Source organism: Rissa tridactyla, chromosome 1 (genome assembly GCF_028500815.1).
Source record: "Rissa tridactyla isolate bRisTri1 chromosome 1, bRisTri1.patW.cur.20221130, whole genome shotgun sequence".
NCBI classification, from domain to species: domain Eukaryota; kingdom Metazoa; phylum Chordata; class Aves; order Charadriiformes; family Laridae; genus Rissa; species Rissa tridactyla.
In genome coordinates, this window is record NC_071466.1 from 176,558,013 (window position 1) to 176,578,381 (window position 20,369).

Genomic DNA, 20,369 nt, shown 5'->3' on the forward strand with positions numbered 1-20,369 from the left:
GGACACGGTCAAAAGAACGTGATTAAATTAACCTTTATACAACGTGTGGCATGCATGCACATATATATATGTGTATATATATGCATACAAGCACATACAGGTTTACAAATGCGATACTTCTAGGCAGGCAAAACCAGGCGCATATGTATGTATTTTTTTAACTGTCCCGTTGAAAATGTTACCCTTCCAATTAGATCAGTAGAAAAGCTGTGGGCGTTCTTACTAGGTGTTCAGAAGTCCAGAGGCAGTACCTGGGACCAGATCCCCAACGAACACAACGTGAGTAACACAACATATTTCTCACCCACGCAGCAGAATTAGTTTGAGTGAAAACCAAGCCAAAATGTAAACAAATAATATTATTATAAATAATAATATTATAAATAACAATATAAATTCCCAAATGAATAACCCAACTTGGAATCTCGCTTTTGAATTTACAAACATTGCAAGACTCCAATATTGTCTGCTTCACTAGCTCGTTCTCAGAACTCAGAGCAGACTGTCAACCCATACGGCTACAGAGGTACAAACACCCAGAGGTGTTCTGCAGCAATCGGAATAGAGCAGAAAGTGTTAAGAGTAGCTCTTCCACATTTTCACGTGTGGCAGTCCTCAGAGAACAGGCAGCTTTCACACAGCTAGAGACTATTTACTCACAACACGAACACAGGACTACTTCACCAACTGAAATCATTTCTTGAAAATAATGGCAATATTTATAGATCTAAATACTCAGTACATCTACGTTCTGAAGAAAGGACTCTATAGGTTGCCCAAGACATCAGGAAACTGCTTTCTTGAAATGCAAAATGATACTCTCTTGCAACTGCATCTCAGCTTTCCTTGGGAATTGTAACTATAGTTATATCCTGCATTGCATTTAAAAATCACTATACAACAGATTGTTCAGTAACTATCCAGTAACTTCATCTGAAACCATAGTAACCAGGCAGGATTGTAGCTCACATTTCCTATCTGGCATTATTTTCTGATAAGATGTTCAATAACTGCTATTACCAGTATATGACAATTGAAAGGAACACCAGAGAGCTCTCTGTGAAACAGCCCAGTTTCCATCAGTTATATATCAGCGCAGTTATTGCAGCATATGGATTCTATACAGAATTGTATACTATCTTCCCTCCACATCTGTCTATTTGTGAAACGAAATTATAGTGAATTCTATCAGAATATGCAAATCATGCCCTTTCTTTGGTTGTGTCTCCTTACTTTGGGGCTATTTTTTTTAATGGATTCAGAGGAAACAGTGAAACTGAACTGGATAGGACTGCTGTCACATCCAAAGTGTGGAAACTCTCTTTTCCATTTCCACTGTGTTTGATTACAAGATTTCTTCTGCTCGAAGCTGAGGCAATGAGGACATTTAATGAAATAATTAATTTGAAAAACACCAAAATAAATAAATAGTAAAAGTCTTCCAGACCATGTGTTGAGCAAGAGCTATTAGCCAGTCTGATAATGTATTCTTTGGTACTGTTTCTGATCACAAGAAAAAATACTTACATTTGCTGAAAGTTGAGATGTAAGGGTAGCAACTTTCTCTTGTGATGCAACCAGCTCTCTCCGTAGTTTCTGAATTTGCTAGAAAAAAAAAAAAGACTGCTGTCAGCATTTCAGCAATTTCATTTGGTGTGGGTTTTTGGTTTAGTTTTTTTTTGTTTGTTTGTTTGTTTTCTTAAGGGACCACTAATAGGTTTACAATGTCTTAGTTTCATATTTTAATCTCAGAACTATTCAGAAATATAAATTATTAAAAACTGGCACCTAGTGCTGCTCCAACTGTTTTCTTGTACTTAACCAGTGTATGAGCTCTGATCCCAGGTAGGGGAGCACATATGGGCAAATGCTTAATTACTTCATATGTACAATCCTCTGTTTGCACATGTAAATGACATGGTTTTTTACCAAATCCCATACATTCAAAACATATCCTTAGTGCAATCAAGGATAGCAGCCCCGAATGAAGCCGAAGCCTGAGATTATGAAACTTGAATGAATTTGGGTGAGGTTCACTGTGCCTGACTGTAGACATGATGCAACCCACATATGCTAAATGTCTTCAGTAGATCAAGTGCCAAAAAGTACTCCCCCACTGCCTTGCTTGAAGAAGGTTTTGATTACTATCTCGGACACAGATTTTTGCTTCACGGATGTCTAAAGTTAGATGAGTTAAAGTAAAATTTTTTTTCTCTAACACAATACTTCCTGCAGTCCCTGATATTCAAACATGCAGCGTCTTTAAACCTTATATAAACTTCAAAAACTTGCTTGCCAACTTAAAAAAATAAATCTTTAACTGTGCTTGTTGACATGAAAATAAACGTAATTCAAGGCTCCTGCATCCTTTAATGAAAAACAGAATCCTTAAGAAAAAATATCTGTTTACATTTCAGCTAGGATAGATATCTAGCATGAAGCTTGTGCATCATTTTAAGCTCATTTGAGATCTTACAGGAACTCCAGGCATTGTACTGAACTTAAGAAGGGCATGGAATTTCACTTGGAACCACTTTCATATTCAGACATAAAAGAAATTATTCCAGATTAGAGAAGTAATATGTGTAAAACTAGCCTAAGAAAGGGAGCACATAACATTCACTAGTAAAGGCTACTGCAGCACTTTAATTTTATGAGTCCCATGAAAAGCCAACAGGGAATATTGCACAAGCTTTAAGAATGAACAAGTTCCTGTACATCTATGATACAAAATTAGCTAGGCCATTTACACAGCTCAAAGGAGACAGACTATTGAGTTGTTCTCCATCCTGGACTGACACTTTTTCTGTTTCCAAGTCTTCTCTTTATTTTTCAATAGCAATTATTTGACTTTCCCGCCTAAGCTACACTTTTGTTATATTCCTGCAACTATACAAAGGTAGTTCTCATGAACTGTTGTTCAAGATCTCCTGCAAGAGCATCACAGAGCAGACCTAGATACTGAGAAAACATCATGTAGAAATACGCAGGAATAAAATGGTGTTTCACCTCTATATACAGCCCTGTATAAAGGGCAATAAAGAGGGGAATTGTCATCATTGTCATTTACACTTCTGAGCTATGGCATGGTTCTTTAGCTCCTTTGCTTTAACTTTCAGAGAAGAGAGCTTAGAAAATTCAGGTAGAAATTGTATTGAAATATACTGCAGCAAGTAAGGAAGAATATGTTTATTTTTTGCAACTTCCTCAAAATACCTCTTAGTTGACTTTTTCTCTGATTAGAGCAGGAAAAATAGGAGCATGAACGCAGGTGTTGGAAGGCATGTAGCTCTGTGAAGTGGAAGTGCACCCCTTGGTGCTGCATTTTATTGCTGCTACTCCTTGGTGCCCTTTTAATACAACCAGGACTTCATTTGGAGAAAGGCTGTAATTGTATCCAGCTGCTGACCCGGGCTTGTCACCCATTCTTACACACTGTGAGGCGAAAGAAGCTGTTTTCCACGTCAGATTTGATTTATATCTGAAATCAATCTGCGTTGCTCTGAAATCCATCAAAGTGGTCAGTTTCAGAAATATAATATAATGCAAAATGTAAGGGAGAGAAGTTCAAAGTGAACATTTGAAGTATTTTTCTCCTGAAAGGCAGCACATCATTCCCTAGAATTGCACAGTCCCTTAGATCCAGTACAGAGAGGTATTAAGTCAGAAATCAGACCTATCACAAGTCCTCCACTCAGAAGCCTGATTCTCATCGATTCTTTTCACCTTTTCAGAACCTCAGCCAGGAGGCATTCTCCAGCACGATGCGAAGAAAATACCTTCTAGTGCACTAGAAGCTGCATCAGCTCTTTAGCAGTACTTTCCAAAAAGTGGTTCAAAGACATACGGTATCTTTTCCCCAGCGACTCAGCAGTTTAGCCATAGCAGATAAACAATAAACTTTAAAATATTATAATACAATACGCAGCTATAGAAACAAAGAAATGGTTTTACCTCTGAATGTGCCTTTTCTTCTGCCTGGAAGAAAACAAAGAAGAAATGGCTTAGAAACAGTATGCAACATAATTGTGGTAATAGAAAATAAAAGCCAGCTACACTGAAGCGAAATGAATAGTTTCACGGATCCATTACATTTAAGGAAGGTATGCAGTAAAAACAATAAATGGAATTCTTTTCAACTTACTTGGCAAAGCTCCAGCTGAAACCCCAAGGAGTTTGCCAGCATACCGACAACATGAAACAGTGGATAAAAGGAGAACAGGAACAGAACTGCAGGAACTGCAGCTACATTTCTAAGATATAAAAGAAAATCTGCTCTCCTGTCACGGCAGGGGCCTTAGCCTGTTACAAGCAAACTTTTACACTGTAATGATTATTATGGCTCCTGGAACTATATTTGTTTTACTGTATACTGAGCAATATCAAAAATAGACTAACCCCTGCTACGAGTAAAACGTATATGGTGGGAAGGTGAGGAGAGTTGCACTTTCAAGTAATTTCTTCCATACAGAGTACTGAGGAAAGTATTAAGGGCTATCAAGGCATGTTAAAGTTTTAGCTTAAGCTTGCTAATGATATTTAACATTTTAGCTATTTTCCATGTTATTATGTGTTGTGTCATATAACGATGCCAGTTACTCAGCAGTCTTTTTCAACAAGCTAAGAAACTAAACCATGGCAAGGCAAACCTTTGAAAGTGATTACATTTGTAAGCATGGGAGTAGTCTAATTTAGGAGGCATTCAGTGGACAGAGAAATCTTGCTTCAGTGGGATTCTAATGGAAAGGAATGGTGTGCCGTGAGAGAAGAATCCTTTTGTAACATTAAATAAGAATCGGTTAATGTACTGGAAACCAATCCCCGCCATGATCTGAGGTGGCCCAAGTTCAGAGAAGCAGTCTAACATTATCTGGAAGAGAAGTAAACAGTAAAAGGAAAATGTGGGTGGAAAATTAGCTACAAATAACACCAGAAAGGCTAAGAAAACCCAAGGTAAGAGTTCCTCAGAAGATCTCCTGACATCAGGCCGTACCTGTGTTATTACAAATTAATGTAGCAGCTTTTTTAAGCCTGTATTAAGCCCAACTTTTGTGCTGTTAGAATGTTAATAATTTATTATAGATATGTTTTCTTACTTTACCCGGTGTAGGGGGAGAAGACTTTTAGAAAATGCCTCTTTCCATACATGTTTATCTAGTAACAGTCACTAAAAAGACTGTGGTGTTACAGTGTTTCCCTGCGCAACACTTAGAGCTGCTCTTGGCTGAAACTACTGTAATGCCTGATACATCACTACATGGGAATGATTTAGTATAATGTTTATTTTATGCGACACATATACTGATAAGAACTTTCTGATGTATTTTTGCAAAAAAGAGATCTGCCTTCAGAAAAAAAAGAAAAAAGAAGTTCTATTCCCATTATTCTTTCTTCAAAGATGTAGTGCATGAAAAGTCACGAAGGGATGAAGAAAGACCACGTCCCCTTATGAATTCTATCGTACGAAGAAAAACAAAAAAATAAAAAACTGGGGTTGGTGACCTTTTCCTGAAACTGCCATGTAGGGACATGGTCCCTTGTCCTTAGACCACCAGACCCCGCGGATGAAGGCAGTGCTGCATGTTGTTACCAGATTGTCCCTCACTGTACAAGAAAGCGTTGCCTCTCCCCCAGAGCTGAGAGGTGGCTCCCACAAGGCAACTTTCGTGGGCAGTGCAAGAAGTGAATCAAAGAGAAAGGATAGGATTCTAGGAATACTATCAACTTAAAAAATAAAAACCCAAGTACATCTGAGCAGTTTTTACTTAAGAGTTCATGCTGGCACCATTGTAACCCAGCACTCAGCCATCGGTTCAAAATGCTCTAAAAGGAAATAATCTTTTTTCTTCCTCTACTTCTCCAACATATCCATGCATCCCATCCTTGAAAGGATTTTTTTTTTCTTTTTTTGAGGACTTAAAATATTAACATACAAATGACTTGTCCTTACACATCTCCTTTGAGCTTGGCTTAGCACAGTTAATGAAGTCTAGGGATTCTAAGTGTAGCTAATGCTGAGAGCCAGTGCGAGAAATATAACAATTAACTAAATATGTGCAAATTGCAGTGTCTCACCTACTGAGCAGGATGAGATTAAAACTGGAGACAACCTATCATAATTTACACTACCACACATTTTTTTTCAACTTCTCAGAGAGCTAGATATATTCACTGCCAAAACTGAATCAGTATTTCAATCCTACAGTCTACTAAGTTTGCTTACGTGGCATACTTTTCTGAGAAACCAAATCTTTGTCCCTCTACATGCATATCTTACAAGCTAGATTTCCAGTCTATTCAAGTAAGTCCTGAAAACCCAAATGCAAATCAAGAAGAAAGCAAATACATACAGAAAATACTAGTGAACGCAGAAATTTCTGTCTCATTGGACTTATTCATTGCAATGGCAGCAAATCATGAAATGTCTCTTCTGAATCTCGTATTTGAATTCTCAAAGAAACAATCTTCAGAGAATAACTTCACGATTTTCAGCTATCCTTTGGTAATAATACATAAAGATCTTGATCTTTATTTAGTACTTTGTCTGAATCTCTCCAGTGTGATTAGGCTGCAGAAAATCACTAGCACCAAGGCTTAACGCAATGCTTGAGAAATCTAATAAATATATTTGAATGAGATATTTATGGAAAGGCAGCTGCTTTGGAATTCCTGCTTTGTGGTTTTGGCCTGCTTAAATAAGGTAAAAAACTCTTGTACTCCTCCTTGAATCTAGTAATAGCTGAAAGCGAGTTATATGTGCCATAACCCTGGGAAGCTATTCCTTGCTGAAGGAAACTGGGCACCGCACCATATCATCTATGAAACGCTGTTCTCTGCTTTCAGCTGATGGGATGCCGATTGCCAACCTTTCATGTTTCTAGACTCCACTTGTGCATCATCTTCTGATTAATTGCTGAAAAGTTTAAACTTTTTTTCACAGGATGAGAGGGATCAAGCATTCTGATCAAAAATCATCCCCAAAGGTCAGTCCTAGTAATTTTGTCATACTAATTCATTTCTTGCCCTTTACAGGTTTTTCTTCCATTATATTGTCTCCATAATCCATAACTTAAGAAGTGGGGGCTTAGCTGCAATGCGGACAGACAGTCAGACATTTCAGAAGATATTCCCCTTACAGTATAAACTTGGGCAAACAGTTTCTTTTGCAGGAAAAATACTGTTCTTTAATATCATGGGATTTAGGTAATATTTCCAAGATACTCTGTAATCTTGAATGATAGCAGGTTATATAAATAGAAAGTATTAGCAAATATCTTGCTTCATTATACAGCACTAGAGCAGAGGTATTTCAGACTTACTGACTGTTTGGGTGCTGAAAGCATCCGGTGTCGCTTTATAATTTGATTTTTACCATTTATCGGTTTCATAATATTCTTCTAAACTTTGACATCAAAGCTTGAATTATTACTCTGGACCTCCCCACCCCCCATGCAAACTGATCGTAGTGTCTCACAGACAGGGAACTAGTAGTAAAGATTTTTCAGCTACCAAAATGTAAGTGAGAAGCTTTGCTTTGAATTTTACATGCACATGACTGGCTCATGTGCAGCCCGTCTCTATGTACACTCTACTGCCCCAAAATAATTCAGGACTGGTCTGGACTGGAATTTCTTGCAATTTGCTGCTTAAGGTCTGGACAAACCTAATGCCTGTGTACCTTACATTTTAGACATGCCCTTGTATAGACCTTTTTATGATTAAACAGAACTAGAAGAGGCACCGTTGTGGTAGACATTGTGCATGGATGCACCTAGTTTCCAAGCTAAGGTGAGTTTAGCATTGAGACAGGGCTACCAAATGGTGCAAATGCATCAGGCTGCATGGGCTCGGTATTCCCAGGCAAGAACTGGTGTTGGCTCTGGGTAGAGGAGTCCACATCATTCCAGGGATGTCAGCTGACACTATTCAACACCTGAAAATACGGAGAGGAGACAGACTATTCATGAACGTACAGTGGGAAAGCAGGTAGGTGGGTTCGTCTCCAGTGACAAAGGGCTACTACAGCATGTAACTGTAGTTAGCAAACAGATTGCAAAGCAACTGCTGTGTATCAGCAAGGGAATGTCCAAACATGCCTAACTCCTCCCATATGGATGATTTCATGTTAGTAGAACAACTGAAGCAACAAATCATGCAGAGGATCTCAAATGAAGATACCAAAACAATAAAATAGAGAAAAAAATCAAAACTAGAATTTCCGCTTGAGCTAGAATACAATTATTACTCAATCTAAATAATCTAATTAAGTAAGAATAACCATTTTTCAAAGACACTCTTCTCTTTGGAAATAACATCTAAATGCTGCCATTTGCAACAAAGATCATTAGACATTTAAACTGCAAATTGTATCTCCCTTACCCTGGAGCAATCTTGTGTTTTTCAAGAAGTGTACCTCAAACAGGACAAAAACACTTTGTAAATTGTGCAATTAGAAAACTAGCTGAAAAGAAGCAAAATCACTCATATTTATCAACTACAACAGCATAAGGACCTCCCCCCCTTTAAAGAGAGACTCTTAGACCATTACTTTCTTTTTAACTTAAATACATACAGTAGGCAATTTTAAGCAGTTCTAATCAAATCACATAAAAAAATGAAAATAATGTATTCTAAAATAGCGTGACAGTAATACCGAAGTTGAAAAGAAATGTTCTTGCTTCACTGTAGTATAATTTTAATCCTTCTAAACCTCAAAGCATTTAAAGTTTCATGAACAATGAACAAGAACAGAGGCAGGCAGAACTTCTTCTAATATGTCAATACTCACCGTAGAGTAGAGAGAGGATGTGCTGGAGACAAGTGATAATGAGGACCCATGTACTTTAAAAAAAGGAAAATAATATGAAATATTGATGAAAGCATAAAACTTCCCCCACGTAGCTCAATAACTAAACATCTTTTTAAAATGAGAACCAATCTTCCACAAAGAGCAATTATGAGCTATCAGTAAAGAAAAGCTATTGATAATTTTTTCCTGCACTTAAAAAGATTGTTCTATAAAAAAAAAAAGGCACTTTTCTGCGTACATGGTAGGAGAGCAAGCCAGTGAGATTCAGTATTATTACCAGCAAACCAAGCATGACTTTTGTTGTTTTGACAACAAATCACTTAATAAATACACTCTTTAGAGAAACGAGAAATTGGACAGGTTTATACACCTGTCCAAAGCTGAGCAAAGTGATTTTAATACTAGACTATGTTTTGCAAAACAGTTCACATTCCCTGGGGTGAGCTCACAGGCTTTCCTTAGTTGGCGTCTGCCCTCAGCACAAGGCAGACCCGTGCACGCTGGTGTCTGTAGCCCGTGTGAAGGGGTTACTGCGAGATGTAGTGCCATATTTCCGCTAATCGTCAGTAGAGTCAGCCTCAAGAGCACGGAGTGAAGATGCAGGACTTCAACGCAAAAAATGGTGTTCCTGGTCTCTCTGAAAATGGCAATTGAAGACTAAACTGAGAAAAAAATGCCCCTTCTGCTTTTGATTACTCTACTGAAGAAGGACACACTAACAGAGAATTTTAAAGAAGATCATTTATTTCGTTACTTCTTTTCATTTTTGTTTCAAGAGTTTGGTAAATAAATTATTTTGTGTTATTGGCATTTGTATTCCAAATTGACAATAGGAGAATACTTGAATTAGCCAAATAGACTTTAAATCTAGTTTTGTAACCGGGCAAATATTTACAAAGTTGTGGTACGCTGACCATAAATCCTGTTCTTTTCAATCTATCTCTGATTTTCAGTCTCTGTTTTAAATCTCTCAGCTAAACTCCCATTCTGCTCTCATACACTGTGGCTCTACTCATTACTTCACTTCTTTCACTATAACCTTCCTCAGAGCTCCTATCTTAAATAAAACACATTTGGCCTTCCAACAGCATCATTTCACGTTAATCTCTAGTGACTGTAAACTGCTGAAAACTGTTTATTATTGCTGCATTGACTTTCATTTACTCAGGTTGATCATGGTTATCCACTCCAGCTGGATATGAAACATGACCAATGAAAAAGCCTTCATCAAAGCCACCGGTGACCCATTACTGAAATTCCAGATTTAACACCTCTTTTTCTATGCATAAATTATTTGCCTTGTTTTCTCTATTATTCTTCCAGTGTTTCCTTTGATAATTCTCCTGTTCCTCAGCAAAGGGTCTGTAGTCACCTCTGTCCTTGAATTATGTGATATGCTTCTGTGCAGTCAGCCATCCTCTCTGTGCTGACAACTCACAGCTTGATCTGTCCTGCACCCTACTGCTAGTATTACATACCCAGATGTCTGCCTGACATATCATCTAAAATTCAGAAGAACAAATTGAGAAGTGAAAATATTAGTTGTCTGTTATTTCATCTAGGACTTTTTTTTCCCCCTTTTATCTCATGACTATGACCTTTGGGGCTAGGGGAAGACTTTTTTATTTGCTTGTTATAAAGACCATTTATATTGTTATCACTTAGCAGTAAGCAAGATTGATGAGATGATGTGATAGAATGACTCTCCATTAGATTTTAGTGCAGCTTTTAATGTTTTTTTGGGGGGTTGCTTTTTAATTAAAGGGTGTGAGAATGTATGGGAATTCTGCAAATAATCAGATTTACCAGAATTGTTAGGCAGAAGAAAATGTTACAGGGCATTTAACTAGGAGTTGTCAGATGTGGTTAAAAAAAAACAAAAACCAAAACCAAAGCCAAAACAAAAATATTCCCCAAATTCCAGGTATTGTACATAGCATTAAAGAAACCAGACCAACAGTAATAATCTGCATACAGAAAGTAGTGAGGTCAGAATTAATGACAGAGTTTAAATACAGAAATTCACATAGTGTTTGCTGTAGGAAGCTGTAGAAAAGTTGGGAAATTAGGTGACTATAAAAGAAAGGGGATGCTAAGTACTACTGGCATTTGGAAAAAAAAAGGAGTACAGAAGTAGGACTAAGACAGCATAGAAACACAGTAGTCAAGGTATGCTCAGACACTTCACATTTAGAGACAAAAAGAATAAAATAATTTTCCAAGAATTACTTCCTTTCCTCGACGATTTCCAATAAAGGACTTATAAGTGTATGACATACACAGCATTGCATATTACTGTGTGAAAGAAATACTTTCCACGCTTTAGGGTAAGTAAGTCCTGTCAATCCAGCTCAACAGAATTAAAAAATAGCTTCACAAAATTCTTTATGTTTTTATGTTGCTGAAAAAATATTTTAAAATTTTACTACACTTTGGAGGCCTATTTTGGGGGCCTATTTTGGGGCCCATTAGCCGATCCAAATAGTAACTAGGTCTTACCTTCTTCCATGCTGTCCCTGAATGAACCTGAATGACTAATCGCTCGTGGTCTCTCTTCTAAGGATGTAGCACTGCCACACAGTTGGGAGTCATCATACAGATCAAAAGAAGTGTCTTGTGCAGGGATGCTGTTTGAACGCATCATACTGGGTCCAGGAAGGTTAAACTGAGATAGGTTGGTTGGACTCACTGGAATACAAAGCTTTATTAATGAAGCACATTTCCATTAAATGAATTTTGGTTCTGTATTGTAATGTAGGACTAGCATGGTTAGGTGGACTTTACGCTGTTGAGAAAATGAAAGGCTTTTATTCCTACACACAAAACCACCACAAACAGGTGAAGCAGATGATCTCTGAGGAGCTGGAGCTGGATGAGACTAATCCTGTAAACCACATGGTAACACTAACACTGGTGTCTGAATACACACTTGTTCACTTTGACAGCCCAAGACAGAAAATCCACGGGAGAGATACAAAAGTTAAAAGTTAAAAAGGAGTAAGAAGTTGTAAGTATTTTTTTATAAGCAGCTCTTCTAATAAATCTGTGTCTGTATTTTTACCGTTACATACCTATGTAACCAACTGCTGTTAAGACCAAAGTTTTATTGGCATATGCAGGACATGTTTACCCTTTGATTTTCTACAGCACCAGCTTAAAATTCCTGCACAGGCCAGTTGAATCTCATCACAATAAATAGGAGTAGTCCCATCACTCATGATTGAAATCCAGAACAGCACTGATGAACGTAGTTTAAGCTTTTGCAAAGTTTGTTTGCCAGTAGGAAGGAAAGCCTGGTTATGATTCACTTGGACCACATGAACTCAATACCTAGAAGAAATAGCTAATGTCTATCCAAATTCAGCCTACGTCTTTGGACTTTTATTTTAGATCATGCAAGATGTGCTTTAAGTCATAAACTACCACAGCAGCTGTGTTGTGAGAGCAAATTATTCCACAGGGCTATGATAATGGTAAGAAGGAAAGGACAATGACAAAATAAATTAAAAAAAACCCCAACTGATCTTATTGTCTCTCTTGTGAGTACAAGAAGTATGAATAAAAAGAAGATAATTGTAAGCAGAAAACGATAGAGTGAGAGAAACACTGCTTAAAAAGAGATGTGTCCAAAAATACTGCAAGTACATGGAGGAAATCCAAAGCAGTAGCTTAGCCAGGATCCAATTTCATCTTTCAAAGTGGCTTTGTTCAACTTCTTTTTCCCATATGTAATAAAGACTAACATTTGTATGTCTGATCAAACTGCTCTTGAGTGATTGTAAACTACAGATGCCATAAGCTGTGACAGAGTGACAGAAGTGTGAATTAGCAGAAGGTTGCTGCTAATTCCACAGTAATGGCTGAAAACACAAAAGCTCATTGTGAAGCTAGGTATGTGTCCAGCGCGGTGCAAATAAATAGTTTTCTATTGTGCATGACAGAAAAAATAAAATTATTAGCAAAACTAAATTTGTGTTGGATTAACTTGAAACAAAATCCAGAAACAAAATCTAAAATTTGACCTGAAATCAAATAAATCTGAAATGTGATTTGCATCCTAAAATACTACATTGTATTAAAGGACAGGATTTGGATTGGGCCCAGTGCAGTTATAGCCAGGTCCAGTCACTGAAAAATATTTGGAACGCCTATCCCAAAGCAAACCTGTATATAGGAAAAAAACATTGTTTAGCGTCTGGATTGACTTTCACAAAATCACTGGATAGAATCCCACTGACTGTGAATCCTAAAAGATGAGTAGCTTTGAACTACTGATTTCCAGTTGATTTCCACTTCAGCCTCAGATTTTCTTCTCCTTGGGCAAGTCATAGAGAATATGTGGGTTTTTTCTGTATGCAAAATAGGAAGTACCCTGGCCTACTCCATGAAAAACATTGTGTGTTTCCCTTCATTAGTGGTATACCACAATATGGTGATGGAGATGTTAAATTATCTAGTTTGGCAAACTAAGAAATATGAATGGTTGAATTTTATGAGTCTAATCTAGAGTGGGAGAAACAGTGGAGGGAAACGGCATTTACCCAGGTTGGAAAAGTGATATTTTCCAGTTGCGGATGAAGACATAGCTGAAGGAGAAACAAGCGGGGACTGACTGCCAGTGTCTTGCAGGCCTCCAGTTGAATGGGAGCGCAGCCATTCCTTGCCTTCCTCCTGACTCGTCTGCCGAGATGATGGAGTATATCTGAAAAACCACAGCTGACATGCTCAAAACAACAACAAGGTGACAGTTTGGAAAGAAACAGGTTTCACATAAATACCCTTCACCAGTTAGACAGAGCAAAACCCTTGAAAGCATCAAGTCTAGTCAAGTGACTACCACCAGGGATTTTACCGAGGTAAAATACAGGACTTGAAACCCCTTTTCTCTTCATCCCCCTCCCCAAAACAGCATTCCCTTCCTTTGAAGAGATATGATGATAAACCATAGAAGACAGACAACTGAGCTGACAGGAAAGGACTTCAAAGCTGTAGGAAGTGTACAGGTTGATGTAAAAGCTCGGAAGCTGTATGGCTAGGATGGGGAATGGACAGACTAGAAGCCAAGAAATGTGAGTAGCTGCTTACAAAATGACATCTGCCACAGATCAGGTGGGCAATTTGTTAGATGGTAGGAGTGAAACAGATCAACAACTCTGAAAAAGGAGTTTGCATCGGTAATGACAACTACTCATGGTCATACGCACGACCTGTCACTCTGAATGATACTTGGCATTGTGTCCTGCCCCAAACTCAGGGGAGGGAAAGGGACAGGAAAAATCCACAATTAGCAGAAACAAGTTCTCTGGAAGGAAGAAGTCTTGCAATGTAATCATTCATCAACTGCTTCCTATGGCAAACCAATAAAACAAGTGTAACTTGACACATGGGCTAAGAGGGAGAACTGGTAACTCACTGGGCCCAGCTCCTTTTGGCCGGGCTGGAAGAAGGGCAATTCTGGCAGTCGTTAAACGTTAAAATGTGCAGGCAGTGCGGGTCTTAACCAAGAGATTGTTTTCAGCAATGTCTGCAATAGCCTGCTTCATTCAGCACAATCTCCTGCTGAGAAATGAGCACCTTCTTCACTGCTGTCATGAGCCATCAGTGTTCCCCAAACAGCAGAGCAGAAAGGGCTTTTGATACTCTGGCTTCAGGCTTGCAAGGCACAAGTATTTCTGCTTAGAAAGCAGATTAAATGATCATGTAAGTTCTCATGTTGTGCTTGGGGTTTTGTACAATATTTTACGGCATTAAAACATCTTGTCCTGATTAAATATTTACTTCCTTTCTGCTTTCAAAAAGACAGCTATGATCTTTGCCTATAAATGTGGTAGAGCAGAGTTACCCAGCAGTAACTGGATCAGAAACATGGCAAAATGAGAATTCAGGATCTGGGTCTTGGACTGGGATTTCTGCACATTAAATCAAACTGATGGTCTTTCTGGAATAACTGATCAGGCCTATATGCCTATAAGCTGTTTTCCCACTCCATTTCACTTTCAGCTTTCAGCCATTATTACAATTATAGAGCCGCAAACCTCAATCATGCCATTGTACCCTTGCAGGGTCCCCTTTATGCTTTTTTTATGTCCTCCACCTTTTCCATTCTCTCTCAATCCGAAGTGATTGTTTTGGGACAACAGGAAATTTGATTAAATTCTTTTTAAGGAACGGATAGTGCAGAAGGTGCTTTCTAGTGACAACATTTTAGCACTACCTTAAAATTTCATAAAATGTTATTTATCAATAATTCGAGATTGAACTGTGTAATTTCAGTGACTGGAGGGCTGCAGAGTGTCTGTGTGCATGCACATATACCCTTGTTTGCTAAATTCCCTTCCTGGATTGGGGAGATAGGCTGCCACACCAAATGAGACCGGACAAGTTACCTAATCATCCCCTCTTTTAACCATGGAGCAGAGCAGACTTCTGTTTTCTGTGATGGAGACAGCTCTAATTAGTGGCGAATTAGTAGCAAAGTTGGACTCTGAGTACTGCTGGATCAAGAAGACTAGCTGGAGCAGGGCTCATTTTATACCTACAAACCTTGGATATTTAAGCATTTTCTAGCCTTAGCCTTTACCAGATCTTCAAATCGAACAGCATGAGTGTTTGCATTTGGAGTTCAAGTTCAGATCCACCTCTAAAACCTTATTTTTCTCAATAACGTTTTCAACAATTAGTCCCATTGAATTGCAAAAGTATCTTGTTCTGTCTCTTTTAGCTCTCCAGGATTCAATGCCTTTTAAGATTCAATGCATAAGGAAACTATCCTTAATAGTATTCACTTCCTATGATATATGTTGAAAGGAAATTTCTTCACTAGGCAGACTTGGAAAGAAAAAGTCCATTGTTAAAATCTATGTTTTTTGGTTTGAATCTAAATACCAAGAACTCTGTTGTAAATAGGATCAACAAAAGGAGAAAGAAAAGGAAAGACAGTGTAGAAAAGGTTACAGGAAAACAGAGAAGCATCAGTCATGCTCAAAAAAATATATACCTTAATCCCTTTTTGGGTAGTGTATTTCTGTCAAGCTGCATGCTGTTAAAACAAAAAAAATCCCTAAGGACATACAGTAAACCGGACTGTTCAGAATTACAAATTTTAAAGGTCTAGATATGTGTGCATAACAGAAGGTCATTTAATGCTTTTTAATATATCTTTCATGATAAATCCCTGACTCATTGGAGGGATCAAAAGGACACGGACTGCTGCACATTCATTTTTCATCTAGACATGCTCTGGGCTGGGTCAATAGTAATTTGGAGACTGTCCAAGTCAGAAAGAAGTCCTTCCTTACCATTTCTAACCTTCCTACTGCTTCACCCTGCAATCTGTGCGAGAATCATATGGTCACAGCATGAACCCTTACTTTTCACAGTTGCCTATGATATGCCAATAGATTTCCGAAAGAAATGAAGGTTGTGGCACCTGCTAGGAGACAGCATGGCCTTGCCAGAAGCCAAATGACAGCTCTGCTTGTAGAAATATGTGCTAAATATACAGACCCTTGTCTTTCTGTTGCTGTGGGGCTCACATAGTAAGCTGATGGTGGTGATAATGAAAAGTGGCAGCAGAGCAACGATGTTCCATATTCACGCGCATGCGGTAGCAGAGTGGCTGATCACCAGAGATCTACATCTGGAGTTTTCTTAATTGAAATCCCATCACTAGAAGGACACCCTTCCTTCAAATCAAGTGACATTTGGACACTTCCTCATAAGGACTTGGTAGATCGGTCCCCGACTAGTGTGGGTTGAATTTGAACTAGTTATCATCAAGTAAGTGTTGCAATGGTTTTTCCCTTAAGAACATAATTTAGTGTCGCCATATGGATTAAACTGTGAAATGGCTTTAGCAAGTTTCTGTATTACATATCATCATCACACCTCTGAGAACATCCGTAACTTAGGACCTGTCCTACCCAGAGAAACTCTCCCACCATTACTAAAGGTTGTTTTCTATTGTGCCAGGGGTGCTGGGCACCCCACTGTCACGTAACCTTGATCCAAGTAGGTAAAGGCAGTGAAAATACTGTTGGTGTTAACAATCCATTACCATTAGGGCTCAAATCTAATGAAAGTAAACCCCTCTTACCATCAGGAAGTTTTATAGGCAATTTTACTGGTTTAATTGGGGCCTTGGGGAGAAAGCAAATGGAAGGAGAAACTTAGCAGGATTTCAGCATAGGCCTGGCTATCATCCATGTGAGAGTAGTCCTCTATCAGAGAGAGAACTCAATTTTCAGCATTTTGCTCCCAACATAACTAACAGGACCAGAAATGATTGGTAAAATGAGAGCATACATTTGAATGCATGATTCATGTAATTTTTAGTTCCTTACAGAGATAAATGGGTCTTTTATGTACCTTTATGCACCTCTAAATTTCAAACCAAATAGACATGATCATAATAACAAACCCAGTTTCTTCTGCAAATCCTTCAAACATCCTACTGAACAATAAATTTTCTACTATTACTTTAACTTGAAGTTCTATGTATTTCGAAGTAGGATATAACACATTATCTAAAAATAAAGGAGCCAACTGGTGCTCCTTTAAAGCAATCCACAAGCCAAAAGTTCTAAGTCAGTCAGATAAATAGGCTAATACTGACCACAGGATTTTGCTAAAATCTTTTGAATTCAGATACTCAAATTAAATTGGGGTGGATATTCCTCAACATGAGCATGGAATTATTGCAACTGCATAAAAGTGAATGTAGCAAACATCCATTTTGTGTTTTTTAAAATACTAAATCTTGTAAAGATGCCCCTAGATTTCAAATAATTGCACAAAACCATTAACCATGGTTCTATGTAACTATTAATTCAGACCCATCACTGCCCATATATTTTTAGTATATGAAAGCATTCCTCCACCAAGAAGCTGGGTATGTTACCTCTCCAGAAACTGGGCTTCTGGTAAAGAGAACTGAACTGTAATGTGCAGTGGTCCTACTAGGACACTACCAGCCTGGCTTCAGTGCTCAAAAGATCTTTAAAGATAACATGAAAAAAGGTCATCCTTTCCTGAAAGAAGCAATGCATTCATGGAAAACTGTCTCTTTGGCTCAAAACAAACACCAATATAAAGTGAGGCTGAGAATATTGGAGTATTCCTGATGCTTTCCTCTGCCATGTCATTTGCCAAAAGCAGTCTTGCAGGAAGGTGCATGCAGATGCAGGCTGAAGTTATCAAGCCCACTGCATCTCCATTCCCTTTTGTTTGTTTTGCACAGCTGAAACCATCTGCAAGTTCTCTGGGGGAAATTGCAGGAAGCCTTACAGTTCTCAGATTCCTACCTGCCCTTGGTGTTGAGGCTAACTTGGGAAAGGGCCGTAATGCCATATCTTTGGGCTATATCTAACTGTTGCAGAGCTGTTAGGGAACAAAATAAATTAATGCAAGCTAAGAGGCACCTAGGGAGGTCTAGGGCAGGCTGGGCGAAGCTGCTATGGGTCTTACAAATGAATTGCTACAAATGGCTGAGCACATGAGAAAATCCGATCCATGATGCACAGTTTCACACCTTAAAATCACAATCATCAACTATGATGATGATGTAAAACAATTGAAAGTCTTGAAGATTTCAAAAAGTGCATTTCAGTGCACTTTTATGGCCCTCAAAACTAAACATTCTTTTAAAGTAAACCAGAGCAAGCCAGTCACGTAATTAGAAACTACTTCCACCCTGCTATTCTTAAAATGCCACCACTACTGCTGATGCGACCACTGTTAATTCTCATATTTCTGCACTTTTTATGCATCCCTTGCTGTGTCACTCAGACCAAGCAGAAGAAAGACACAAATCTGCAGTGCAAATTAAGGGTTCAAAAGAACTATTGGTGATGTGTCCACTTGGAAAATTTTATCTGCTAAAGCAGCGATATTTCACCAATTAACCCTAGTATACAGTTTTACTTTAGAGTATAAATACCTGTATGATTTATTTTAATCCTTCTAAATTTTTTTAAGCTAAAATACAAGTGTCTTCCCACATAGGGAGTTACACTGCTATAACAACAGAAGCAGAGTGGTCTAAATAAATACCGCCAGTGCAAAACCAGCACGAGTCCTAAGGGAGATGCAAATTTTGGTGAAAAAGCAAATATTTTGCTAGTATTTACTGAACCCATTTTCTGGTTACCACAATGCAAAAGAATCTCATGGAATGACAAAAAATTTGGCTGGGGTAAACTTTGACACTGTATCAAAACCGCAATTGACAGAAGGCTCTGTGTTCCTGCCCTACCATTGCTTGGTGGGCTTGCTTCAGGTGCTTGCCTGAAGACTGGGTGTGGGCAATGTCTGATCATCCCTGGAGCGACTGAGACACACCAGGTACACACAGGCACATGTGGCAGAGACCTCAAAGACCTGCTGTCTCCATGGCAGGTAACCACTTTTCTGGAGGCAGCCGAGGTCTACTCTCCTTAGTAGGAAACACAGATGTGCCCTCATATTTTGGTAGCCTTTTCTGGGTTCTTTCCAGTTGCACCAAATCTTTCCTGAAAGTTGGTGTCTCAAAGTCTTCCAGTTAAAGTCTTAACACGAAAAAGTAGAATGGAACAACTAGTTTCTAAGACTTACATGTGATACTTTAATTTTCAAAATACTACAAAAATGCTTTGCCCTGCAGTGGCACTACAACCCCTTAGACACTGTCTTCTTTCTGCAAAATAGCCTCATCATTTTCCATTTTGTGTTTGTGCAAATATATCCTGCCCTGTTATATCCCTTCAGGCTGATAAACTATGGATCGCTAGTCTTTGATAACTCTTTTACAACTGGTCAAGAACCTTACATTATTTTCCTCATTTGCTTATGAGAATGTTATTTGAAATAGCACCTAAAGCTTTACTAAGTTCAGGATTTCTTTTTGTACCTACTAATTCCTTTCCTCTACTCACAAAGACCGTTTTCCTGCAAATGAATTAAATTAGTCTTATTTAAAAGACTAATCCTATGTTATCTGTTAATTAACCCATTTTGTTTAATATCCCCTGTATCTTCCCAGGAAGGGAGGCAAGGTGGCCTTGCCCATAATGCCCTCGTCCTCCATCCCAGCCCTTCTCACTCCTTCCTCAGCACAGACCCTTTGAAAGGTCTTCTTCAGTCCTAATGACTGCAGGGCTATTTCAGACTATGTCTGAAGCAAGGAAGTGAAAAGTTCATCAGGACCAGTAAATTGGAGTAATCCTTAACCTTTTCATTCCCTCTTAGCACACTTGCCATTAGTGATGCTTAGCTATCAAATGCAGTTAATGCATTTGCTTCAATGAAGCAAAGCCACGCTTATTTGTATCATCTATTAATAGCTCTGTCTTCTCTTTTAGCTTTCCCTAGGCTTTCTCTGTGTAGAATTTATGTCACTTGCTAATTGTATCTCAATTTGTGCTTCAGTCTTTCTGATTTTGTCTCCACATCATATTAGTAAATCTCACTATAGAGACCGCTCATTCAGACTTTTGCAAGCACTAGAGTGACTGAAGAAAAAGAATAAGCCTCTTTGCAGATAATTTCTTATGCCAGGCCAGGCTACAACTAGTATTGCCAGAGG

General features: G+C 38.4%; 1 protein-coding gene across 8 annotated transcripts in view; it reads right to left on the bottom strand.

Moving 5' to 3' along the window:
* Positions 1-20,369, bottom strand: part of NAV3 (neuron navigator 3) — a 421,955-nt gene that overhangs the window by 36,118 nt on the left and 365,468 nt on the right. For 5 of the 8 annotated variants that reach the window (XM_054207726.1, XM_054207716.1, XM_054207692.1 and 2 more), the window contains 6 exons: positions 15,807-15,848; positions 13,351-13,511; positions 11,309-11,497; positions 8,789-8,841; positions 3,955-3,978; positions 1,528-1,605 (listed from right to left, as the gene is read on the bottom strand). In XM_054207726.1, the coding sequence (XP_054063701.1) occupies positions 1,528-1,605; positions 3,955-3,978; positions 8,789-8,841; positions 11,309-11,497; positions 13,351-13,511; positions 15,807-15,848 (547 nt within the window). The remainder of the gene's footprint in view (positions 1-1,527; positions 1,606-3,954; positions 3,979-8,788; positions 8,842-11,308; positions 11,498-13,350; positions 13,512-15,806; positions 15,849-20,369) is intronic. The other 3 variants (XM_054207735.1, XM_054207745.1, XM_054207707.1) reach the window with 1 other exon arrangement.